Raw genomic sequence first — 27,867 nt, 5'->3', positions numbered from 1 at the left:
ACCAGGATTTCTCAATAATGACTGGCTCACTGTAAAATGTATCTGCTTATTACACAGCCTATAACTAAATAAATCAATAATTTGAGAAAAAACATTGATTTGAAATGTATTTATATATATAAAAATATTTTTATTGCTTCTGCTAAAAAACAAATCTACTGTTATTTAGATCATAACTGTGTCCATAGCAACGGTCTGTTTTTCAAAGCAGAGGTCAGCTATAAATAAATGCCTGTAGAGTGCCATACTTGACCAATCATAATCAAGTATTCAACAAAGCAGTGTAATTATGTTATTTTCTCTAAACTTAATGTATTAAAGGGACAGTTTGTAAAGATAATCCACAGAAACTGTATTTCCAACACGAGTCTTCTCACAAGCACTTTGGATTATCTTAAACAACTAATTGTCCCATTATATTGGAGAGAAGATAAGATAAAATAAGATAAATTTGCAGGCTTACAGCAGCATAGAGTAAAGTGCACACAAGAGACATAGTAGAAGAAAGACAAGATAAAAAAGTAAAAAAAGTATTATAAATAAGCAATAAGAAACAGTAGAAAAACAATAATAACTGAAATATTATATTTACAGACAGAAAAAAACTATTTTAACTATTATTGCACAGTGTAATGTATTGCACAGGTTTTTATTGTCATGTGTCATGTGGTCTGCTGGGAGCAGAGCTGGTTGTGCAGCCTGACAGCAGCAGGAAGGAAGGACCTGCGGTACCTCTCCTTCACACACCGGGGGTGAAGCAGCCGGTGGCTGAAGGAGCTGTACAGAGCTGCCAGGGTGTCCTGCATGGGGTGAGAGGTGTTGTTCATCAGGGATGACAGCTTGGCCATCATCCTCCTGTCTCCCACCACCTCCACCGTATCCAGTGGACACCCCAGCACACTGCTGGCCTTCCTGACAAGCTTGTTGAGTCTCTTCTTGTCGGCTGCTGAGATGCTGCTGCTCCAGCAGACCACTGCATAAAAAATGGCTGATGCCACCACAGAGTTGAAAAAGGTCTTCAGGAGTGCTCCCTGCACTCCAAAGGACCTCAGTCTCCTCAGCAGATACAGTCTGCTCTGACCCTTTTTATAAAGTGCATTTGAATGATTAGTCCAGTCCAGTTTATTGTTCAAGTGAACACCCAGGTACTTAAGATAAGATTGCACAATCTCAATGTCCTGTCCCTGGATGTTCACTGGTTCCAGAGGACAGTGTTTACCCCGGCGGAAGTCCACCACCAGCTCTTTGGTTTTAAGGTAAACATCTCTAAGGCCTATATCCCCAAAACTAGGAAATTTACACCAAAACCAGCTAGATTGATAAATACCCCTACAGGTAAGAGGCAAAATATGAATTTTAATGCGTTTCCTTTAAACCCATTCTACTAGAACCCTCCCTCAAAGCATATTTAAAAAATGCATCAGAGAAGTGAGAGAGTAATGGTTGCAGGAGGTAGTGAGAAACTCGTTCATGAAAAAAAGTGTCTAAGTAACTGTTCATAGATTATCATATTCATGTGAACACAGACATTAGTTCAGGTTTCTGATATCAGCGACCTCCACACTGTGACGCTGTTACCGCCACTGTTTTCATCTGGTGTTGTGTTGTCTTCTTGCAGAGCTGATGAAGGCACAGCAGAGTTAGAGCTGCTCTTTGACCCCGACCCCCTTAGACAGCATGGCGGCGTTATTGATGGTAAGGAAGCGGTATATTCATTTATGGAGGATGCTTAGCAACTCATACTCTTTGATTAAAGCAATCAAGGTCCACGTGCTTTATAGAAAAACACATAGCGATAAAACAGAGAAGACAAAATGGTTAAAACATTACACCTAACTGTATTGTGTCACTGCAGATTATGGTGAGAGGCCCCTCCCTCCTCCTCCTCTGCCACCTGACACTGAGAATCCTTACCAGCCAAACCTGGAGGAGGAGTACTACTAACAAGAAGACAGCAGATCCTGATGCAAACAAATGAAGCTGGTCTTATCTTAGAGGACCTCCGGCAAACACAACTGTATTAATAAAAACAGGAAAAACTAGCTTGAAGACAAGTCGGATGGAACTCGTAATTTAATCAGAATTAATGGTAAATGAGTCATATAGGTGTGACTATTAGTTAGATCTACGTCGTAGGCAAAGTATCTTTGAGAAACCTCAATTCGGAAAGTTTTCTGCAGCTATAAACCTGCTTAGATTTTCAAACACACACAAACAATCCTCTTCTAATAATCACAAACTGACAACACATGCTGACCATGTTTCAACAACAACAAACCCAGTTTGAGTCCTGCTGGCACCCTGTTTTACAAGTCATCCCTCCTCTCCCTCCCCTTTATTACCTACCACCTCTATACTGTCCGCTTCTAAATAAAGGCAAAAATGCAGAAAAAAAACTTTATAAAAGTCATGCGTACACTGCAACATAACTTAAACAAAAAAAGTCTAAAAGTGGCCTTATTATGCTTTTCAGCTTTTTCCCTCTTCTTTAGTGTGTTGTATATTTTTTTTTACATGTAAAAGGTCCATAGAGTGTAAAACCTGAAATCCACCTCTAAAAGGAGTTACACTCCCCCCTTAGAAGCTCCTGAAACGGCTCCATTGAATTCTCTCCTTCACTTCTGTAACTTTATGAGGTCATAATGTTACGGAAGTCACGTAAAACTCCTTCCTGCTAGTTTGGCCCTCAAACAACAAAAGAGAGAGACGAAGCTGAAGCTCCGGAGGAAGAGTTTTTTGAAATGTGAAACGTTGACCAATCACAACAGAGCGGGCTAGCTGACCAATCAGAGCAGACTTTGCTTTCTGGAGGGAGGAGCAAGCGCTACAACGGAACATTTCAGAGAGAGGGTGAGAAGAGGTGCTGCAGGACAGCCAGGATGAGAAAAACAAGGAGGATTATGAGCATTAACGCATGTAAACATGTTGTAACTGTAACTTGAGATAAAAATATGCACCCGGGAAATAGCATAATAGGGCCTGTTTAATAGAAGAGATTTTGAAAATGAACGTCCAGTAGGCTTATTACATTACTTTATCAGTAAGTAACTAGTACTCATTTTGAAGTAGAAGTTATCATAACAGCTACAGAAGTGTAAGAATGTGTCTAATAACAACAAGTGAAAACACAGCTTCAGTATAGTTACATCATTAGTATCCCACTCACTCATTTTACTCACCAGCGTAACTGCTGAGATGTCGGGACGCTGCGACATCACGAGAGTTAGAGTCGGCTCATCCGATGAGAATCAACACCAGGACCTCACAAACACAGTGATATAAATGTAATAATGACAGGACACCGTGAGGTCTGCATTAAAATTTTTAAATAAAGAATAATTCACACCTAAAATAAAAAAAATTCAAAATAAAGATCAATTTCACACACTACATGTTGAATCCATACACTGTCATATTTATAATTACAGATATTAAATTATTTATATTTATATATGGCATGTCTATACACCCTTTGTATAGCCCCCGCTACAGTACAGTTTCTCCTATCTGCCTGATTTGGCTCTTGAGAAGGGAACTCATATAAAAGTCAGCGTTGCTCTCTTGATACTGCGTGATGCTTTTGATCAGCAACAGGAGACCAATCGGCCATTTTCTTTCCAGATTTCTTCCGTTGTTGTTGTTGTTGTTGGTGTTGAAAGGAACAAACCATGGGGACTGGCGAGATGCCTGAATGGACACATTTTCACATCCTTCATTAATTCATCTTTCTTTTTTACAGACATTTAATCCTCTGTTAAATATAGATCACATAAAATATTTGTTTTAGAAATTAGTGTTAGTGATAAATGATGTAGGAAACACACTTTGTTTGCCACTGAAGAACAACTGTGCTGTACCCGTGCTGGACCCAGGATGATGAAATAGAAATAGTGGAAATCCTTTGGTTTTTTGTAGTGATCATTGAATGGTGGTATCTTAACGAAAAATGCAAGAAAATCGAATGCAATTCAAACCTAAAAAGAACAAGAAAAAGCAGCAAATCTCAAACTTGGGATTGTTTGACATTAGTACTTGAAAACTTGCTTAAATTTATTTCTGTCAATAAACTAATCAATTATTCAACTATTTGTTTCAGCTTGCCTTAATTCTGTAGTGCCTCGATGGCTTTTCTTGGGATTCCAATTTGTGATTTATTTTCTATGGCTGGTACCAAGTTACAGTGGCTAGACTGAGGAATTCAATTATTTCTCAAATGATCTGGGACTTGTATAAAGCAGCAATAGTGTTTATTTTGGTGCATTGAGTGCAAATGATGAGAATAAACACAAATGTTCCTGCCGTCAAACTTGCACGAGTAATGCAAGGCGAAAACGATGGGGGTTATATTCTATAACATATAACATAAAACATAAAGGCCCTGTTCTGAAATATGACCGGTGACATCACAGGTACAGCACATGTAGTGCAGTGGGGAAAAAAAAGGTGCAAGTCCCATCAAACATACTCCTTCATCGCAATTTCACAGTCAAACTCTTGAAAACTCAACACGCACTCGATGGCGATCAGCTGAAATGTGATAATGTTTCACTGAGGAAGGTCACAATGATGTGATGAAAAAAGAGGCACTACTAGTGAAGATATGAAGACACCAGAGTTTTTCTCTCGCTCCCTTTGTCAGCACCCGTACCTACTGTGCCGAGGCTCAGCCGTTTTTATCTCCTTTCCTATTTCTGATGTGGGAAAACTAAGAGGAGCAAGTTTCTAGAAACACACCACACGGAGGAGAATCCTGTATGTCGGAGATCGTCTTGAACAACCAAAAAGCCTAAACCAGATTTTTTTTTTTCCTGATTTTAAACATCTTCGTCACAAATTTTGAAACATATTTAGAACACAGTAAAAAAAAAGCGCAGTGTGGCAAAGGACTAGGAATTAAACACTAACGGCTTTCCTGGGCTAATTTTGGGGCGCTAATTAGCTTAGCACTCGAGTATCAATAGAAGCTGATGCAACATTTGAAAGGGAAAAATCCACATTCAAACACCCTCACACTGTTTTTTTTTTTTAAAATCATGAACAACTGATGCTGAGTACATTTAGGGAGCTATTTGTGATTCAGATGTTTAGTCTCTTACTTCAATCAGTGATTACCTACATTTCCCAGAATGCACTTCAGCCTACAGAAAAACAGATCGGCTAACTGAAACTCTGTTGTTGCATTCTAGTCTACTGCCTAAGATTATCTGGATGTGACAACAAGGTTTTGGCTCCACAATTAAACATATAACCCACAAAAATGCAAAGAACACCTGTAGCTGGTTTTAAAAGTGTTTTAGGGTGGAATTTTTTCTTATTGCCACTTAACAACGTGGATATCACTTTCGTTTAAGGTATGCTCAAAGGTTAAAGGTCACTGTTCCTACATGGGTTTCTTTCCCTTAGTGTACATTGTGTACAGTGTGAGGGCATCGTTTGATAAATATACACCTCCCCCTCCTGCTCAGACAAACTCAGCATGTGTTTCCAGATGTCGACCTTTTTTGTTGTTGTTGTTGTCAAGTTGAAAAGAACAAGCTGGTGCAGTCCAGTCACGGCTCCGGGGCTTTCAGTGTTACACCAGCTGAGATGAAGCTACAGGCTAACTAGTGCTGCCAAGGCTGCAGTGATACAATGTTTGTGCTTTCCAACGGACAGCTTTCAGTCACCACCTCGTCCATCGCCGACTCCATTTTGCATATTTTCCTTTTAATTAAAACACTTCCTTTTGGCTCGTTTTCATGTTATCTTGCCGCACAAAGGTTTCGCAATAGTTCCGTGTTTGTTTCTCTTCCTGCTTGTTTATCAGAGGTGTTAATCTTTTTTTATCTCTTTGTTATAGATATGACTGTCCTTCATGCAACATTATGTTATGATACAGTGTACTGTACAGAGCTGTGGTTGAAGGCAGAGCAGGGCTATTCCAGGTAGATGTCCTCGGTCGGGCACGAGAACTCCACGAATTCTTTATAGTAAAACTGAAAGGCTTTCCTGAAAAACAAAGACAAGTACTTCAGTCGCTTCTAGAACTCAACCCTGATTTTGATGTTTGTATGTAAAGATATCAAGATGTGGTTTTCAAGAACAAATCAGTGATCTGTAGCAGATTAAATCGTTGCCTTTCAGCAGAGATGAAGAAAAATGCATCCAACCTCCTCCTTACTAAGAATGAATACCCAAGAGCTTATTCACAGAACTCACCCTACTGACTCTGCAATAGCTTTAGTGGAGTCTTCAGACACAAACACATGGCAGGCAAACCTCTGGTCTGCAGGGTGTTTAGTGATGAAACCAAAATACCTGCGGAGAAGACAGGGAATACAGATGAGGGGCTCTGAACAGGGTATTCAGTGAGGTCATCACCTTTGGTCTTTGATTACTGTATTCTCTCTGTCATGTTTCAAAAATCAATTGCTGATTCACATTTGATGAATAAGCAGTCAAGACCTTCAGTCTATGTCTGAAGTCTGGTACATTGGTTGGTTAGCAACACCTTGTGGTAAGTGAATGCAGATGAACACAAGCAGAGGGTAAAAACGTTACAGTTTTTATTACAGTATTACAGACAGACTGCACAGAAAATGTGACCTGGTGGTATAGCCATTGTGTTTTCTGCCTTGACTTACTTGCTGTTTTTGGGGTGGTAGCCGCAGAAGGAGACGTTCTTTAACTGGAAGAAGTGGCTGCACTCGTTACTCTGTGAACAGAACACAGTGAAGCGACGGAATAAGTGTCTGATAACATCAAGAAGGCCGCTTGCTTGCTTATTACAAAAGACACAGGTATAAGCCCCATTTACAGTATGTATGTATGGACTGTTTGTTAAATATATATAATTCAAGTGAAAGTCCTACATTCAAAAATAAAAAAAAAGAAAAAAAAGAACAAAACTAGTACTCATTATGCACAATGACCCCAAGTTACAGGTTTTCCGTACTTATGTTCCGTTGTTTACATTTGACTTTGTTTACATACTTATGTATGCGTTTTTGTTTGAATACGTTAAGCAAGGGTTTTCTTCGACCCTAATGTAACGTCATAGTTTGGCCTGTGGGAACATTTAGATTATTATAACACTATATTAAAGGTGTAAGCAGCATATTGCAGTTGTAGATTTGCATGTAGTGCTATACCAAACTACTTAATGGCTAAAGAGTACTATAGTACACCTTTGATATACTTTATATATACTTTAACGTTTCATTGGTACTTGTCTTTTCTATTGATCTTTATATAATAATTTAGGTTTGTACTTAAATGTCTTTGATCTCTCGGAGTGATTATGAAAGAGGAGTTGTTTTTTAGGACGTGTGTCCAATTCTATTTGAAGAGTTCAGGATTGGAGACAAAGTTTATAATTTTTTTTAATCTATGGAGTTCTTTTATGACAAATATTTCTTCATCGCTACAATATATTTTGTGTCTTATAATGGATATATAATATGTGGAGATGGAACTATGTGTTTATACCATATCATAGTTTATCATATGTCTATCAACAAGTGACTACAACTGTTACATGACCGTATTGGATAAAATAATGAAATGTTACCCTCTGAAATGTTGAGGAATAGTTGAAGTTGAAAGGAACTCAAAATGTAAATATTTAGGTAAGATCTCCTTTAAGAAAACGCCCACTAACATCTTTGCCTGCAGTCTCTATTAGCAGCCACATGGGGGCGATATGTCTCAATTTTCGATGGTGTTCTGGTGTGAGGACGAGCTTTTACTTGACCAAACCTCATGACAATTGATTTTGCATGAGACAAACAAAGAGACGTTTAGAGTACTGACTCTGTCGTGGGCGTAATAATCCTCTTGAACTGCGAGCTTGATGCCTTTCACGCTGATCTCCAGGATGCAGGAGGACGGCGGGTTGTACTTCACTGTCATCCGTCTGTTGGTGGCAATCTGGAGAACAAATGGAAGAGATGACTCTATTTACTGATGTAGAAAGCTCAAAACTCTAAAAAAAAAGATAATTCTATACTGTAACATAATTCTATACTAGATGATAAAACAAAAGTAATACTATGCTGACAGTGCTCTGTATTGGGAATAGTCAAATTAAGATTTTGGAGAGCGCCTGTCAATCTAAACTTTGAAAATTTAACAGGAAGCTAATGTTATACTGTTATTCTTATGCAATATAACATTCATTCTTCAATTCAAATGTTACCAAACCGTTGGCTCCTTTATTTTTCTTGTGTGTTGAACTGTGGAACGATGACATCACGTTCTTAAAGTGCAGTCTGCATGCTTTCTTCATTTTTAAGCTCTTGTTGTCAAGTCATTTTTGTAGTTGTTCCGGTGTGGACCCACTTCATGCTCAAAGACTGTTGTGAATTTTTTAGAATATACAAATGGAATACATAACATGTCACCGTTCTCTGTATTATTTGTTCTGCATATGCCACATTTCCTCTGCCAGAGTTATCTGTGGCTCTCATTTCCCCTCAAAGGTTCAACACGTAAGATCTGGACAGAATTTTAGTTTAAAACACTCAAAAAATACACTTATATTATCAAAAGAGTGTGAAGAAGTCACAGTTTTTACGTAATGTCAAATATATCAATGTATTGTGCTGGAGAGATATTTACTGCCAACCAGCAAGGGAGTAGAGCATGCAGCAGCTCCAGGAGATGGACAGCCAGTTAACAGTTAGTCTAAATTCAGACTAGGCTGGTTGTGACGTTACCATGACTACGTCGACTTCTTATGTACAGTCTATGGTTAGACCCAGCACTCCACAAGCTCGCTGTGACTCTAGGTCACTGGGTCCATACTCTGTATGGACCCAGTGACCAGTGGGTCCATACTCTGTATGGACCCAGTGGTGGGTCCATACAGTCCATACAGATACAGGTCACTGGGTCCATACTCTGTATGGACCCAGTGACCAGTGTCCAGGTACTACACATTGCGCCTTAATGTTCTTTACCATAAGAATCAAATCATTTACATACAAAAACACACATTAATGTGAAAAACAAGGGCCTCCTACCTTCTGCATAGCTGCACACAGAACATCATTTCCTTTGTGGAAGGGCACTTGAACTGAGCCCAGGAACTTTAGCCGGTATCTGTCCATCCATTCACTGCTCTTCACTACACAGGAAAAACAATTTATTTTTGCATTAAAATCCAGGTTTTGTAGCTCATTCATAGAGAAGGAATAAGCAGTTTTCTTTGTTTTTTTCACAGCAACAGTGGGACAATAATCTATCTGTTGTAGTTGATGGGGTTATAATTAATGAGCGTGGTAGAGTCAGTACCTTTGTAGTTCTCAGTGTCCTTGGTCACCTCTATAGCGTAGTAAGCTGGGAAGATCCCACGGGCACCAGTTCGCATGTTGTAGCCCTCGTACCAGTAATCCTCCGACTGGACCTCCACCAGCAGCGGATCATCCACCTCCAGCTCCAACTCGTCGTCGTGACGGGGGACAAACCTGTAGCGACGGATGTAGTGAAGCAATGGATCTGAGGATGCTCACAGTGTTTTTTAGGAGCTGGATGACCCCCTTAACAGGATGTCTATCTGCCTGCCTGGATCGTTGGTTTACATTAAAGAAAATAACTATATTGCTATATCAGGGCAAGATATACAAACATTCAGAGAAGCTTTTGTGACTCTAGAGGGATTATGGAACTACTTTTTTTGAAAATTCCTTATAAAACATGAACATTGAACATACGAATACAGAATACTATTTAGGTGCACTGATCCTCGTCGTCACCTCTGGAAAACTATGTCTAAAAAATATAGCTGAACCGTTGTATTTGTTTACAACCTGTAACACGGAAGATTTAAAGGCCTGTATAGGAATCACAGAGTCTTTCCTTAATGACAACCACCTAGGAGATGAATAACCCCATTTCATTTGAATTTGAAGTATTATTCAAACCATCTATCTATGTTTAAAATAATTGTGTTATTAAAGTTGGATAAGCCAAAAGCTTTACATGAATTTTTGACGAATGCAATGGTGATTATTGTATTTTATCTTGTTTGCACTCCATACTATGCAACCAATGCCTTGAGTCAATAAATTGAATTCCCTAACAGCTCGTGTTGAGCAAAATGATACTTTTATATAAGAAATGTGGCTAAAACTTCATATATTTTCAGTCATGGTGCAACATTTAATATTCCTCTAGAGATGATGTTGCTGCTGTTGTTGATGGTGGTGATGCAGTTCCTCCTCACCTGTAGACAGCTCTGTGGCTCTGATCCCTCTCCTCTCCATTAATGAGACAGGAGAACAGGCCAAAGGACTCTGCACCTTTTAAAACCAGAGAAGAAGAAAAAAAGAGAGAATTACATACAGCTATGTGGAGCGTCACCAAAAAGATGATTAACCTTCACTTCAAACTGCAACACTAGTTCATCATATACACACAGAAAACACAATGAGGGCACACTGTGTTGACTTTAAAGCTCCCATGCATCCTATAGGAGCTATGAATCACACTGTAATGAGGCGTGAAACAGATGAGCTTTGTGTATTTCTACCTCTATTCCCCTGAGACCCCCGCCCCCCCGCCCACCCCCTCTCCTGCTGCACTGCTCAGATAAACTGCAGTATTGTTTCTAATGAGTCTGTGAAACATGTGGACGGCATCCAAGAGCACAGTGAGGGCTATTAGTGGAAATGACCACACATACGTTATGAACAAATCTCTTTCTTTCTCTTACATATGAAGGAGACGGATGGCTGCTTTCACACACACACACACACACACACACACACACACACACACACACACACACACACACACACACACACACACACACACACACACACACACACACACACACACACACCGTGATGTGGGCTGACCCAAGGTAAGAATCTGACCATCCTTCATGAAAGGACTCTCCTGATCCTGGTTTACAGATACAGTCTGACAGAAGCTGATGCTCTACGGACATGGAACATTTACGTTTCTCTACTTGAAGATTGCTGCTTGAGGTTCTACTAGCATGCATCCGGCGATTTTGATTGGAGCCCTATGCTTAATCGGGAGTTGTCTTTTCATAATACAGCTCGCACAGTCTTTTTCGAAAGGACTTCTGGGGGCAGAAGACACACCTTCAGCCTCTTACTCTTTTGAGGATGTATAGGATTTAATACAGAACACTAAAGGAGACAGTTAACAATGACCTCCAACAAAAAGGGACCTGAAAATGTTCCAGATTATAGCAGAGAAATATAACATGGTGACAACATATTGAGCCGATTCAGCCTGAATGAATAAAAAAGGGAAAAAATGTAATTAATACATCCACTCACTGCCTGTGTCATTGCTTCTTTTCTGCCATTGTTTTAATGTCTGTAACAAGACTCGGGCTAACTTTTTTTATTTTTTTTTATTCAAATGTGTGATCAGTATGGACGACAGAGGGGAAGAGAGAGACAAATACATGAAAACCACAAGCTGCTTTTGGCTCAGTGTCCCTCCACCCAGCAGGTTACCTCAACGTCCAGCTGGGTCTCTGCCCTGGATGAGCTGCTGTCGGAATGCTGATAACGATATCAACAAAGCAGCAAAAAAAACAAAAAAAACCTGCAGCTTTCATTCACAACATTTACAAGCTGTGTGCCGACTATATGTGGCCTAAATTAGTACGACTGGACATGTTAATGACATGTCAAAGGGTTTTGAACCACTCGTGTGAATACAACGAAATTGTCAAATACTATTTCCCAACCGGCTTTCATGTGATTCTACAAGATGAAGTTAAACCAAAGTCGGTGAGACAGACAGTCATAATATCCAGAGTTACACGTCACGCCGATGATGATCTGTGCTGTGGGAGAATACACCAGCTCCTGATATCTATATATATATAACAGGGAATTACACGGAGTAACAGCATGTGCTTCCTGGTTGTTTCACACGTAATTCAATTGTGTTAAGAAATATCTCAATATTCTCAAAATGTAAAATCACGTCTCTGAGACAAAGAGGAGGGTGAAATGTTACTGAGCGCTGTCTGGCAAATGGATGAAGAAGAAAATACTGATGTTTAAAGACGCTGTGATGTCACCGGTATTGTGAGGCGACCACATTTACAGGACAAAGTGTCTTAGTTTGCGTGTCTTTGCTTTCTGTGCGTCTTTCTAGTTACATAACAAGAAAAAAACAAACCCAGCTCATTCCTTACACTTTCAATTAGTCTCTTGATCCGGCACACAAACTCTGACAACTTATACTGACAGCTATCTCATTTACTTTCTATAATTATGACAAAAACATTTAGAATAGCAAATAGCAAAAGTTACTATCAAGAAAATCCTTTTTTGTTCCTTCACCAGGGGGCTGACATCTCAGTGGGAAAATAAACCTTTTTAACCCTAATAAATAATAATTAACCCTTTTATGAAATGCCTGGCTGATCATATGGCTGAATTCTATGGCTATCATAGATTTAATACAAATGTTTTATTTACCCTTATAGACTTTTTGTTACATGTGCTTGATGTCTGCAAGATGACCCATACAATAATATCTATATGCTGTATGAAAAAGAAAAATATTGAATTATAATTGTGACTTACTGGAGGAGCGAGAGCGTCCATTCATGAAGACGTTGAGGAACTTCTTGGAGAAGTGCAGGTCGACCTCTGGAGTGGATTCCTCGGACAGACAAGCCGTTGCCTCTCTCCTCACTACTCCTATCTGAATGCCGTCCTCATCGTCCTCCTCCTCCTCCTCCTCCTCCTCCTCCTCCTCCTCCTCGTACTCCTCCCCGATGGCCGACTCGTAGGGAGAGGAGACGCAGTTGTCGTAGACGGTGGCCGAGTCGCTGTCGTCGCTGTAGCCTTGGTAACACTGCCGGAGGCTGACCAGCTCCAGCTGAGCGTGCTCATCCACCACCAGAGTGTACTTGACCGAGTCGTACGAAAGGCCGCTGGCCTCCGAGTTCATGGAAGTTCTTAGTGGGACTCTGCTGCCACCGCCGCCACCCGCTCCTCCCCCCTTGCTCATCCTTCCGTCCATCATTATCCTGTCCACGTCCTCATCCTCGCCGCAGTAGCTGTCGTCCGTGGCGTCCACGTACTCCACCGACGATCCGGGTGGCAGCATGACCCCGGCCCCCGTTCCTGACCCCTTCCGGCTGAGGTCCAGCGTGAGGGAGGAGCGCGCCGTGCTGGGCGGCGTGACGAGGGACTCTACGCAAGAAGCATACGAAGGCGGGGCGACGTAGACCTCGTCCTCCTCATAGATGGAGGGGTTTGTCCGGTCTGGGAGGGGCTGGTAAGGAGGCGGGCCCTCTGTGTCGGAGCTGATGGACATACGGCCCTGCTCGGTCTGCTGCGAGAGGAAGGGCCGGTCCTGCGCGTTGGGGGGGTCTAGAGAGTCCGCCGAACGCTGCACAGGAGTCAGGTAGATCTCCTCCGTGGGCTCTATATGGACATCCGTGTGGTAGCGGATCCTCTCCCGGTGGGGCCCACCTCCATCCGCCTTCCCTGCCGGGTACAGAGGAGCCGGGGTGTAGTTCTGCGGCGGGGGGCGGCGCCGGCGGCTTCTCCTGGAGCTTGGAGCGAGCCGCCGACGTCGTGGACGAGCCGTGCGAGTGTCCCGAGGTGTGGCCGTGCCTGCAGGGGGCGTCGGTGGAGGTCCCGCGGTCTTTGGTCTGCGCTCCGCCGCCCTGCACCTTGTCCTCGTCGCTCAGGCAGCTGTGCTCGCGCGGAGGGGTGCGCTCGCCTGGAGGGAGAGCAGACGCAAGCGACGACGCGCACAGACGCACACGCAGGCACACGAGCACGCACAAGGGCCAGACACACGCACAGAGGGAATACACGCCACGCAGGAAAGCGGACATGACGGACACACACAAATGCACAGACGGAGACGAGGGCAGACATGGCAACAAATGCAGAAAAACAGGAGGAGAGAGAAAGTACAAATGGTTAGGTAATCCAGATTACTCGTCAAATTCGTAGTGCAGCCAGGAGAAGACCGTGGACGTGTTATGTCATAATCATAATCCATCCAGCAGCAAATCCAGGCTTGATATTCTCACTGTGGATGATGCAGCGTTTGCAAAGCAGCGAGGAGTTGTCTCAACTTGAAAAGGTACCAAGGTTTTGTATTTTTTTAATTGTTACTCACTAATGCAGCCTCACAGAATGTATTTGATCAATTAACCCCTTTTATCGTATTCAAAAAGACAAAAAAGAAAAACAAATGGAGATTCCTCGTGGGGCTGCACTTGAGTCACTTTGCAATTCAAATTGAGTAGAATCCTCTCAGATGACTCCTTAAAAGAAACGATCTGAACTTAAAATGGGCCTTTTGTGCTTGTGAGGCTGTGGGATATCATGCGCTAGTTTGCATATGAATGGCACCAGTTGTGTTCATTAACGGTTCTGCAGGTTTTATCACAATAAGTCTAAGAATCCTTAGAGTTAAATATGAAAGACTTTGCAACCCCTGAATTAGGCCAATGCCCAAATAAAAAAATCTTAAATTCTTTTTTTTTTTTAAATAGCATCTCAGTTTTCATCTATTCCATTGGATCTATGTTGGATTTTGAAATGCTTATGTAGCAAAATGGATATTTCATTGACTGTTTTTTTCTTCTCTTCCTTTCATTGTTGCATTTCATTTCACTGTCATTATATGCAACCCTATAAGATTGCATCAAGTTCGATTTTGTGATCAATGATTTGTTTATTTATGTTGACAAGAATCCGTACAATGAACATTAGCTGTCTCACAGTTTCATTGTGATTTTGTTCAGTTGATAAATCACCTGATTTACAGCAACTTTTTAAGGAAGCTTATGTTGTCCTTATACGTGGAAGTTAAGCATATTAGACATTGCAATTCCTGATGAAGATACAACAATTACATGAATAATATTATTGTATATATATTATAGTTAGATATATAGCTATAATATATAGTGGCCTATTGGACAAAATGGTTTATAAAACAGTCTGCATCCTAGTTGTAATATAGTCTGAAATATTAAATGGCAAAGTGGCCGCAAGGTCGACATCACTAGCAGTTGATTCTAAACAAAGTCCAAAAGTAACTTTAAATAATCTATTTGAGCAAACAAAAATAAGCTGCACACCATTTGTATCCTGTTTTTTGTTGTTGTAATTGGAGACATTCCCACTAATTTCGGCTTTGCATTTGGCTCAATTTCAATTTCTTTGGTGAACACAAAGCTATCGGGTAACCGCATCAGAATAAAGTTGTTTTTTTTCTTCTGTATTTTGCCACCATGGCCTGAATTATGCATAAAAGCCAAGTTGATTGAGGTTTTTGTAGTGTTTTTAAATGATTAATATAATAAGTATCATCTCTGTATCACGTCTCCCATCAGTGGTGAGTTGTTGGCAGCGAGTTTGGTTCGTCTCGCCTCACATGGTGCTCTGAAAAGAGCTGTAACAATGAGCAATGACAGCTCCAAGCTAACTAAGCCCCGAGCTGGCTCACACGCATGCAGTATGTGGCACCGCCTCAGCTAGTTACAGTTAGCTTAGCATAGCTAATCCAAGCCTTAAGACAGTCCCCTGGGGATCAGAGAGACCCACCAACGGCCAGACCCAAAGAGGCTGCTGCTTTGTTAATAGCGCAAGGATGAAACATATCAGAATAATCATTCTTTACATCATATCCCAGTTATCATCAACACAGCAAGACAATTCAAGAAGTTTAATCAAACTACGAGCTTGGTGGTGTGAAGAGTTTGTGGGAAACAAAAGCTCACCTGTTTTCAGAGGCGAGGACGAGCCTGAAACCTTCTCCTGCCAACTGTATTTCTTCCCAAACGAGTTGTTGTTTAACGTGTCCTGTGGAAACGCAGAAAAAGGAGGAAGAGAAGAAGAAGGAAGTGATGAGAGAGAATAAATCCGAATGGGAGCAAAGGGAGAAAAAGAAAAAGAGAAGGGCGAGATAGAGAGAGGTTTGGTCACTGAGTTCTGGATCCAGACACCCAATATACACAACTTTTTGTCACCCTCTTTCTCTCTCTCTCTCGCTCTCTCTTATTTCACACACACACACACACACACACACACACACACACACACACACACACACACACACACACACACACACACACACACACACACACACACACACACACACACACACACACACAAAGCTTTTATTCTGTTGAATGAGCAGGGATTCTTTTGTCTGTGCTCCGTGGTGTGAATTTAAAGGGGACCCAGACCTTTTACTAAAGCTCCTGGATACACACACACACACACACACACATACACACACAAACACGCACACACAAATATACACACAGTGGGCGTCTCTTTAGGCTCTTTTGGTGGATTTGTTGATAGATTGGCCTTTTTCTAGAAACCATGGCCCTTGTCCTGTCCCGAAACAAGTTATTTTCCTTTTTTCCCGTGTGACACTTGATGAAAACCTTGTTTTCTCACCATGCTGCAGTGATGTAGAAAAGTACTACAGGGTGTGGTCAGTACGCTGTGACATCACTGTTTAGTGCGTTTACACATGGTGCCGAGCACAATTCTGAAGAGGGCAATGAGATACTTGTTACCAGCCTGTTGTTATGTTACTCTTTTATTCAATTAGTGAGGAAATATTTTATTCCAATATAATCATATGTATTAGGGGTGTCTCGAAATCCATTATTCCATTGAACTTTTGATTCTCATGTCACTCACGATTCAAATTAATTTCCTCCTCAAACTTTATTTTTTAGCACTTATTTGTTAAACTATTGAGTCTTGGTCAAAAAGATGCCATTTAAACTTTCAAATCCTTCTTTAAAAAGAGAGACTACATGATATCAACAGTGATGGAATATACCACATTAAGGCCTTATGGTCAAATTTATGTCATGACTTTTAGTGTTCTTGTAGCATAGTTTTTGCTGTTTTTTTATTAAAAGCCGCAGTTCACTACTGTACCTGCCCAACACCAAACAGCAGACGGACACAGTTGGAGAAAAATTGGTGAAAAAAGAGAAGCATGAAGATGTTTTGGTAGAGACCAAAAAAAAGAGCTAGAAATAGAGTTTATATTGGAGATGGACACAAACAAGACTCCAAATGAATGCTAATGTTCCTCCCTCACTGCTGATCAAAATTAACTGCTTTCAATGTCAATTTAAAACATGGTGACATGTCAATGCATTAGTGCACTACTTGTTTCAAAAGCTGACAAAGACTACAGATCTTGAAAATACAGATGTAAGTAGAACTGGAAACTCCTGTGGCGACGTCTTGTTGCCCCAAAAAAAGATCGTATCCTCCTCTTCTGTCCACCCACTCCGCGCATGACTCACTTCCCCATCTACGTGCATGGACAGAGCTGTCGCCGTGGTAACGAGTGAATCAGCAGGTGGGAGACGGCAGCATTAATCTCAAAAGTAAAGGTCTTTTTTTACCATAGTGATAAAAAGATCATTGCTCAGGGCGGTGATTCAGATGAAGTGTGAATGTGTGTGTGTTAAGGACTACAAGGAAGAGACTCTGATGACACATGACTCTGTCAACCAGACATCTGAGTTTGGCTGTGTTCTTTTTTCCGAGAGGTAAAGTTTGGCTTCCAGTGGAGCTTGTTAACGTCTGATAATCTGACTCTTTCTCGCCTCGTCTTCTTTTTAGAGGTGTCACCGTGTTCCCAGATCTTGGCAATCATCTCCGCCAACCGTTGACCAAAACAACAAGAATTAGAATACGCTAAAAACAAGCTTGTTTTGGGGCTTGATTGCGTTGATTGACAGGCGTCTCAGCCTATCACACTCAGCTGGGGTGGTTGCTCTTTTGCTCCTCCCACTTCAGCCCCAGCCTTTAACCAAAATTTGGATTTGCCCTCTTTAGAGTACTGAAAGAAGATAACTGTCGACCCAAGCTGATACTACCTGGTATAACTTAACTGTTCATTTTCCCCATGACAGCCTAAATGCCCTGCTTTTTTAAAATAGGATATATTACTTTATAGAGCTATATGTTCTTTAAAGAAATATAAAATCAAATGATACTTGTTGATGAACACATTTTTTGATATTTTGTTTTTGCCCATGTGGGTACAACTCAGAGTCTGGGGTGTACACACACAAAAACGTGCCGTAGCCAGGTTAGAGATTAAAGTTGAACCTGGATTAAGACCGAGGGCTCCCTCCTGTGTTCTGTCTGAATCATTTTACTTCAGCAGCTTCAGAGGAGACAATCTGTAAAATAAAAACCTTCCCCCGTTCTGCTAAGAGCTGCATAAGTCTTCTCCACTTCTCAAGCTTTTTGTAATTTCATAGTTTTTACTTTAATATTGTGGTTAAAGTCATTTATATACTCCTTAAATATTAGTATTTGTATTGCCTTTAAATACATCTGCCTTCAAAACTATTTCAGTGCTTCATAAGATTCCTCACCTTGTAACTGTCTGGCACAAAACGCTGGCACTCAGCAGATAATTGGATTTAAAAATATGTATTTTCATAACGCCTAACTGCTCTAACCCTGGTCTGTGTTTAGAGCTGCTTTTTCTCAACCACAGGATTCTGCCACTCGCTGCTAAATGATGCAGAGCTAATTGTATATTTTTGCATTTTTACTGATCCACTGACCTGGAAACAGTCACCCGGTGTGTCTCTCTCTCTCTCTCTCTCTCTCTCTCTCTCTTTACAGTACAAACTGCCTGGAGATCATCACTACTCATCTATCTCATCTCATTTGAGTTGTGTCTTTGCTGCGTGACTAATGTGTTCACACCAAAGCCAGCTTTTCAAAAGGCGTGATTACATACGAAGTCAATGCAAAGGGGCAAATGGAAATATTTCAACTGGAGCGAGAAATTCAGCACTGAGATTCTCCTCCTGTAGTCACTGAAGTCCTGATGCTATAGAATCAGAAACGGAGGAAATGAATAATGTAGCCGTTTGTGGATGCACCCAGAGATCTACGGTAGTCCCATGAAACTCTATAAATGTATCAACGATCAATGTTAAAAACAGTAATGTCACAGCTGTATTGTCGCCCAAATGATGTTATTTTGATCATTGATGGAGCAGCTACACTGTTGGGTTAGCTGATCGATTAGAAAACAAGCATTTTAAAAGTTGTTTGTTTGTCATCTAGCTCACAGACATGAGGAAGATGAATGACTTTTTACAAATTGTCATCATTGTTTGGTTATATTGCCATCCTTTTATCTGTTTATTGCAACTTAACCACAGTAAAACATGTTTATTTTGGGTTCATAATGCTGTAATAATCCATCCATCCAAGAGGAGCAACCAGAAAAATCTATTTCTACACCAACAGGAATGAGAAATAGACCAGAATGCACTGCAGATGTATTGTGCAGATCCGTCATCAGATGTGTGTTCAGTACAAGGGCCTTGTCAACGATTTTTTTCTCCCTTTTTTTCATCTGTAAACTTACTACGCTTTGTGTACGTCATCTAGAGCAGAGCCTCTTTGTTCCCCCATCATTGGGGTCGTCAAACACACCTGATGAACATGCATCCAGGTGGAGTGGCTAAGCTAACATGGTCCAAGTTCTTTTCATGATAAAAGACTACAAATGACTGAGAAATCTTTTCAAAGACACACTGAAGGTGTTCTGTAATCAATTTAAGATTATGTGGGAACATAATTCAGTCGAGCAGAGAGATGTTTTTTATCCATCAAACAACCAAAATAAATTTGAGACTTTTGTCATTTTATACATAATTAAAGCTGGAATGTAGCTGACCATATTCTTTATTGTTATCCAGAAACACTTCCTGAATCAAATGCAAAACATCAATAAAGATTTCATAACAGCCAACCTGACAACCAGGTGGTTTACTTGGCCTCACACTTTAAAGTCTGTGAGTGATAAATTAAAGCTAATAATTTATAGATGAAGATCATAACAGAGAGCAAACAAATATATATCCTCAAATAAACAGACTAATTCAATATAAACACGAAAAACATCATCTGTAAATATGGATAAGCTACTAGAAATCAAAATGTCACCAAGATCTGCTGCTGATGGATGTTACGTTAACGAAATGTTGTCTGTTGCTTCATGTCATCATAGTTCATGCAAAGGCCAATTTCAGGAAATCTTCACCGACTTATTGGAATATTTGAAATCCGGTTTTGTTTTCTAGCTGATGAATGAAGAGAGTGAACAATGTCCCAGGAGACAGGAAGACTTCCCAAGAAGAAAAATGTTTCAGAGTAATTATTCCCTTCATGCTTTCCAGTTCTGACAGCTCAAACACACACACACACACACACACACACACACACACACACACACACACACACACACACACACACACACACACACACACACACACACACACACACACACACAAACAAAAACAAAGCACAGCAAGAGCAGTCGGATTGTTTCCACCTCATGGAAACTGAGCAAAGAACAAAGCTCAGACAAATATCGAGCTGCTTGGTTGATCACGCTGACAGGCTGCACTGTGGGGGAGTGCGTGTATGTGCGACTATACATCATTGTATACATTGCATAACAAGAGCATCGCCATGCAGACATTTGCATTTCTACTGAGCCTGGCAGGTACATGTGTCGTGATGTGGTTGCTCCCGGCGATAAACTCATAGAAAAATATATCCAACTCTGGTTTAGCCTCTTTTAGCGCATAGTTTTGGTTTTGCAGCACATTTACTGTATGGTTTGCTCCCACTTCTCGCACCAACCTCGTTTTCTACGGCCTATCCTGACAATATCTGATGAAGCCACGGTACACCACCTGCCTACACCACCTGCCCAACATAGAGACAGAGCATAAGGCATCATACTCTGAAAACCACGCCCACCTGTGGGGCAAAACTATCTGCGCCACAATGTTAAACTTAGGGCTGAAACACCAACAAAATGCTTGTATCTTTGTAAAGATGTTCGATTCCTGCATGTCAGCGTAAACATAAACCTACATGGCTTTCTGATTCATCCACATTTCACTATAACACATAAGCTGCATACTGTCAAAATGCTTTAGCGAAATATTGTTAGCCCAAAACTGACATTTGGACAAAGTGCTTGCTGCACTAATTCAGTTTTGTGGTTTTGTGAGCATGATGTGTATTTTGTATGAACTTCCTCCCAAGATAAGGACAGTGTCAGGTGTAAATCAGGTGACAATGTAAGACATTACAATGTCCGCCCTCTTAAAATGACATGGGAGGCTGAACATCTATGTCCCCTAATTCTATTTACATATATATTATTGTAAACATGGCGACAAAACTCCCATAACCTCAACAAAGTTGTCATATTAACCCAAACCCTGATCCTCACCTAAGTCTAACAAAGTCGTTTTTGTGCCTAACATTATGAAATTGATGTATTTCTAACAGTGAATTTGTATCGTCACATAAGAATGATGTCATCCTGCAGATATGGGGTGTCATATCATAAAACGCTTACGTGTCGCTCTAAAGTGCAGTTTCAAACGATTGTTTTGTAGTTTAATTTCGAGGAACTTGTATTAGTCTGTGTTTTAGACAGTCAGACACACTCTCACACACACACACACACACATACAAACATACACACACACGCAAACAAGTAGTCTGTCCTTTCAGCAAAGAACAACATGGACCATGGCTCTGCTGTGTGAACAGGAGGTGGACGGACACACATGAGATCAACATCCATTGATCAACACATACGAATACACAAATGCTCATGTTTGTATGTTAAACTTGAGATGACCTTTATCTGATCTAATACTGAACATTCTGTGGCTTCTAACCTTACGATAAAAAATGCACCTCTTCAACCATTCTCTCCTCCCAACGTCTTGAACACAACTCTCTAAGGAAACAGGTTCATTCTTACTTTTGATTTTAGAATGCTTTCATGTCTCAGGGTATGTCCAATATTTTACATATCTTTTCTACTGTGTCTTTGTTGAACCACTGTACTGTCTTGTTGGCTAAGTTGATTGTAGCTGTGTGAAGCACTATTGGCCAAACTGTATGTCCCCTCGGGGACAATAAAGTTCATTTTGTATTATCTAAACCTAATTCTGACCTTAAGCCTCAAAAGCAAACCTCAAATACCCCTTTGAAGACAAAATGTCTTCCCCCTCGGAGGTTTGAAGCGGAAATTGGTCCTCACAAAGATTGACGTACAACAACACACACACAGTCACGAGCTCCAGCAGCATTCAAACACAAACAGAGACGGGCACCAAGGGAAGAAAAAAAAATCACTGTCATGACAATTGAGGCCATTGTTCAGTCCAGTAAACACATCCTGTCAGAGAAACAATTGTAGTGAATCCAATCCTGATGTCACGGAGGTTGTTGATACATATTGACATTGGTGTATGAGGAGGAACCCAGACAGGCAACACACACACACACACACACACACACACACACACACACACACACACACACACACACACACACACACACACACACACACACACACACACACACACACACAGACAGACACACAAATCTTCTTCACTGTAAGTCTAATCCTACTGCTTTTTGATCAATATTCAGTCATCTTCCACAAACTGTGTGTGTGTGTGTGTGTGTGTGTGTGTGTGTGTGTGTGTGTGTGTGTGTGTGTGTGTGTGTGTGTGTGTGTGTGTGGATAAGGTTGATCAGGATCTACCTGTGTGCGCGGCACAATCGAGATGAGGTTAAGGGTCGTGGGTCTCTTGGGCCGGTAGGTATCCATAGTAACAGGTGCTGCAGGGTCCTTGGTGACTGGCTGGGGTGCGATGGCTGATGCCTTCAAGGACTCTTTGTCACCGCGGTAACCGTCAGCACCGTCGATGAGTTCCAAATGCAGCATCTCTGCCTGGAGCTGGCCGACGGCACCCAGCTCGGCCCTCCCCGACATGCTATTGGTTCCTCGCCTCACACGGCCCTGCAGGGATTGGAGGAAACGCGGCGTCAGTCGGAGGCAGGGAAAGAGAGAGAGAGAGGCAGATGGAGAGAGAGTGTGCGGGGATGGGATGAGGAGACTGAGCCGGCCAATTAGAGGCCGCTCTGTCTCCTGCCTTTAACTCTCTCGCTGCCGAACACTGAGCTGCTTAAAGCAGAGACAGACTGTTCAGCTCCTCCACATCACAGCGTTTATCTACAGTAATAAAGTCAGAATGAAAACCACTTCTGCTGATAAGTGTTCAGTTTCACAGCTTTTTGACTGCTGTGAAATATTTTTTTTTCCAGTTGTCACTTCACCACAAAATCACAGTATTGTTAGGGTATTTTTTTGCCCTAACCAATCAGCGGTGGATGACGTGTCTGGTCCATTGACGTCATTTTCACACGTAAAGCTTCCGTAGCCGTTTGTTGCTACAGCAGGAGCAGTTTACCAAATGATTATCATGTTGATAAAGGAATTCTTCAGATACCTTAAGAGTTATGTTTTTAAATTGACCCACAACCATCTGTACAGCTGTGTTGATCTTATATACACTTTTTGTCATGTTTCTTGTAACCCATAACCTTGCTATCTGCATGGCTCTAACCAATCTTGGTATGTCGGTCCATAACTTTGGTCTAGACTGAAATATCAATAACAACTGTTGATGGATTGCCATGCAGTCTGCAGTTCAGTGTGTCCAACTGTTTTATCTGAAAAACACGCAGTAAATAAAAAACCTTGTTGCGTAGTATAAACTGATGCATGTTGGATGTAATGAATGAAATGCAGAGGAGGAAAATGAAACTGAGCATCTGTCTCCACATAAATCATCTGTTGAGTGTTTGAGGGCTAATTATTTGTGCTTTAGTCACAATTTAACTGCTGTAAAACAATCATAAACTATATTATTTTCTCACATTCATAGCATTGACGTGCTGTTTCTTCTTCTGCTCGCTCTCTCAGATGGTTCACGCAATATTAACCTCTTTTTCTCTGTCTTTTTTTAAAATAAATTGTTACTTTTAATGCTATCAAACAAAGGAAAATACTCTCCCCTGGTCCTAAAATATGTCTTCAATAAATACTAGAGTGCGTGTTTTATGAATGAAGCGGCAAAAACAGTGGTGTTCTGTTTTGTTTGACCAATCAGTGGTAGTCATCCCTGCAAACCCTGCCCTGAAAGCTCCTTTACTTTCAGAAAGTACTACCATCCGACCGGGGCCTTTTATGGGGGGAAATGTCCCCAGAACATAATTTGGACCCTGGTCCCTGTGGTGAGTTCCCCAAGAGATTCCTTGTCCCAGGAAAGAGATCATGTGGTCGAAAAGGTGCTTAAAGTTCTGCTTGGCTCCATAGTTTCCACATATTTCACAAAGCAACTTACAGGCCAAAGAACTGAAAAGAACAGAGCAGTTGTTGTATCTGGTGATGAGATTGACTCTGTCTGTCTTTTACATTGCTGCTTAAATCAAAGCATGTGACGAACACCAGGGTTATCCCGGAGACAGGGTAAGTCAGAGGGCACTGGGACACACAGTCTGCTTCACTCGCCATCACTATCTCTGCAGCTAAAGCACACACACACACACACACACACACACACACACACACACACACACACACACACACACACACACACACACACACACACACACACACACACACACACACACACACACACCTCCTGTTGGTAGACTTGATGTAGATGAATTGACATGGACATCAAGTCACTGTTAAGCCTATTACAGTGCTTAGCTCCCTCTTTACGCCACATGGCAAACACACACACACATGCAGATACACACATAGGCATGCACACAACACCACAGCTGTCTCTCTAATTAGAATTACAAGAAAAATGAGATAAAGATTAAATAAAATCTGACATAATTATCGGACTGGTTTGTAGCACTTTGAATTAAATATATGAAATCAGTGTATTGGAAACGTGGAAGTGTATTCCATATAATTCACTTACAGCAATGTATTCTGTACAAAACGTTTTTCAGAAAATCAATCACTGTATATCCATATAGGTAAAATATGTCATTTATTTACGCATTTCTTACTATTTTTTCCCCTAAGAGACTAATACACTATCTACTGGGAAAAAATGCAAGGTCCACTGGCTGCTGCTTTATAGTTTAATCAGTTTGTAACATTAACTTTTCAACCAGTCAGGTTAAATATATAAATATATAATATTTTCATCAGTGTGATTGTAGTGTCACCTAGCAGCTTATTACTGTTGGCTGAGTCTTTTCCCCCCTTGATATTTTGGATTTTACAAAATTTGCACAAAAATGTGTCTAATCCAAATTCATCACTACCGTAACCCAGTACAGATGGGTGGCATGCACTTAATGAATTACAAAACAATAAGTAGCATTATCTCTATATCAATATATTATCAAGTATTTAGAATCACATAGTTAACCCATACAGTATTGATCAAATTTTGACAAATGTTTAATACATTTATAGACAAAAGTATATATTATCTGAAATCCAATGAACCCAATGAATTAATAAAATATATCTATTAATAATATATATGTTCTTGGGTCATTTCTATAGATAAGACTGTGGTCACCTAAAGCTTATTTTAAATATGGGTATTGATATTTTTGATGCACATATTTGTTACTAAATAAATCCAAGGCTAAACGATTATAATGATTAATCGCACGTATCAACATATTAGTAAAATCCTGATTGGGATGTGGTGTTCAGGGATCAAAGCACTGTGGGAAAGGAAAACTGAAAACAAAAACCAGCGCGCTTCTTAGAGAGCTGTACCAGAGCTGATCCAGAGACAGGTCGACAACAATGTGAGAGTTGGATTAATGCTCAGCCGCCATGATAACAGCAGTCACTACAGTCTGGACTGTTTCAGGAGGGATAATCAGTGATAGAAGAGGCATGAAGCAAGCTAAACTTCCTCTACGTAAACCTTATTTTACAATTATTCACTTAACAGCATCCATATTGTGAGCAATAATATGTTTCAGTCACATGCACAGTATTTAATCCTTGGTTATAGCCGTGTCTTTATTTAAACCTCCATACTGGCTCTTTCTCAGTGAATGACTTCATTATGAAGATTATGTGCTTCCCTTTGTAAACGAAGCAGAGCGGTTGGTAAAGAGAGTTAAAGTGTTGCCTTCAAGCACATTTGTATGCAGCAAAAACTCCAACCACAGATATCCAGAGCTCTCTCTCTCTCTCTCTCTCTCTCAGGAAAGAAAGAGGCTTTTGAATTGGGTATAAAACGGGAAGTTTTTGTGCAGCTGCATTCTTATTCAAGGATTGCCTCCTTGAGAATCCACATTTGTAGACACATTTTTAGGCTTAATACAAATACAGAGCCTCCCTTTTCAAAATGTTTCTCATAATGTAGCCTCAGAGAGTGTAACTAGAGCGAAATATCACAAAAACACAAACAAAAGTCACTATTTGTCATGACAGAAATGATGTCTATAGAGTTCATGCTAGTTGGCTACCTCTTCAGACTTCTAGACACCCAGGCAGGAGTCTAATAGTCTTCTTTGCTGCTTAGGAAGGTAACAAACTGAATGAAATGACCCGGACGTATCTCAGTGGCAGCCATGATAAGAGCTGGTCGAATTCACTAAATGAAAAGGAAGGGTTCTTCAATGCTTCCTTTCTTATCTCATTTAGCATAGGGTACACTAAACTATCCTACGAAAAGAAGATAAATAATGCCATTTAAAGTGATGAACCATTTTTTATCATCTATCTTGTCCACCCATCCATCAGTCCATCTCTGGTCTGTCCATCCATGTATCCATTCCGCCCATCTTTTCAAACCACTGTCCTTTTGTAATCTATCCATTTTTTTCTGCCCATCCTCTTCGTCCATACCTCCACCTATGCATCCATCCTGCCTGTCTATACATCAATCATGGTACCATCCATCAAGCATCAGCCCACCCATCCAACAAGCATCCATCCACCAAATCTTGCCATCCATCCATCCATCCATCCATCCATCCATCCATCCATCCATCCATCCATCCATCCATCCATCCATCCATCCATCCATCCATCCATCCATCATCCATCCCTCATATGTATGCACCAATCATCCATCATGCATCAATCCAACCATGCATCAAATATCCATCAGTCTATCAATCCACCTGTTCATCTTTCTATCCATCTATCCATCCATCAATCTGTCCATCCGTCCATCCATCTATCCGTTCTTCCATCCATCTATTCTACAAGTCCCGTCCATCCATCCACCGGTCTATTCATCCATCCAGCCACCTTGCCCGCCCCTTCCATCCAACATTTAACTACCCATAAATCACTCCCCTATTTGATGAGCAGTCAGAAGATACTCCTGTAGCCCGTCATCGTTTTATATTTCTATTTTTTTTAATTATTTACCACAGTTGAATACAAAAAGTATTTACAAAACAAGTGTATTTTTAGCAGAAGTACAACAAGAACAAAAAAATGAAAGAAAGAAAAGGAGGAAGAAGAGAGAGAGAGGGTTATAAACAAGATTGTGGGTTATTGATTGATTGATTTTTATCATGAGTTGTCATATTGGGATGTGGAAGATGTGGTTCAGATAATCCTCCTGTATTTTCAGCAGTCACATCAGACAATTGTCTGTCTGTTTGTCTGTCTTTCTGTCTGTCTCTGTGCCAGTAATGGAAGCGCAGCCACTCTCCTGCAGTCATTTGTTTTTCCTTTTGTCTCCCCCCCCTCTCTCTCCCTCTACACCTTTTCACCTGCCTACGATCAATGCCTGCTAATGCAGTGGGCCACTACTCTTCCTCTCATGTTTTATGACCTCAAATTACGCCTGGCCCCTTTAAGAGAGCCCAGGCCCCTGTTGCTAAGAGACAAGGGGCTCAGTGACGATGAGGAGGCATTAGAAGATACTGCTGCCTCAAAGTTATTGATGATCGGCTCTCGTCCAATAAGAACAGTCCGAGCAGGGCAATAGCCACAAACATAACG

The 27,867-nt window shown here is 40.9% G+C and overlaps 1 protein-coding gene across 1 annotated transcript in view; it reads right to left on the bottom strand.

Annotated features, from left to right (window-relative positions):
• Nucleotides 1–5,915: 5,915 nt before the first annotated feature.
• Nucleotides 5,916–27,867, bottom strand: part of LOC129107446 (C-Jun-amino-terminal kinase-interacting protein 1-like) — a 46,117-nt gene continuing 24,165 nt past the window's right edge. Inside the window, 11 exon segments of the mRNA XM_054618936.1 lie at nucleotides 5,916–5,988; nucleotides 6,199–6,297; nucleotides 6,624–6,694; nucleotides 7,792–7,908; nucleotides 9,003–9,106; nucleotides 9,274–9,446; nucleotides 10,205–10,288; nucleotides 12,560–13,515; nucleotides 13,517–13,710; nucleotides 15,731–15,812; nucleotides 22,609–22,866. Of these exon segments, the coding sequence (XP_054474911.1) occupies nucleotides 5,916–5,988; nucleotides 6,199–6,297; nucleotides 6,624–6,694; nucleotides 7,792–7,908; nucleotides 9,003–9,106; nucleotides 9,274–9,446; nucleotides 10,205–10,288; nucleotides 12,560–13,515; nucleotides 13,517–13,710; nucleotides 15,731–15,812; nucleotides 22,609–22,866 (2,211 nt within the window).

This window comes from Anoplopoma fimbria, chromosome 2 (genome assembly GCF_027596085.1).
Source record: "Anoplopoma fimbria isolate UVic2021 breed Golden Eagle Sablefish chromosome 2, Afim_UVic_2022, whole genome shotgun sequence".
NCBI lineage: Eukaryota > Metazoa > Chordata > Actinopteri > Perciformes > Anoplopomatidae > Anoplopoma > Anoplopoma fimbria.
The sequence above is the reverse complement of the archived record's forward strand: the minus strand, read 5'-3'. Positions and strand labels throughout refer to the sequence as shown.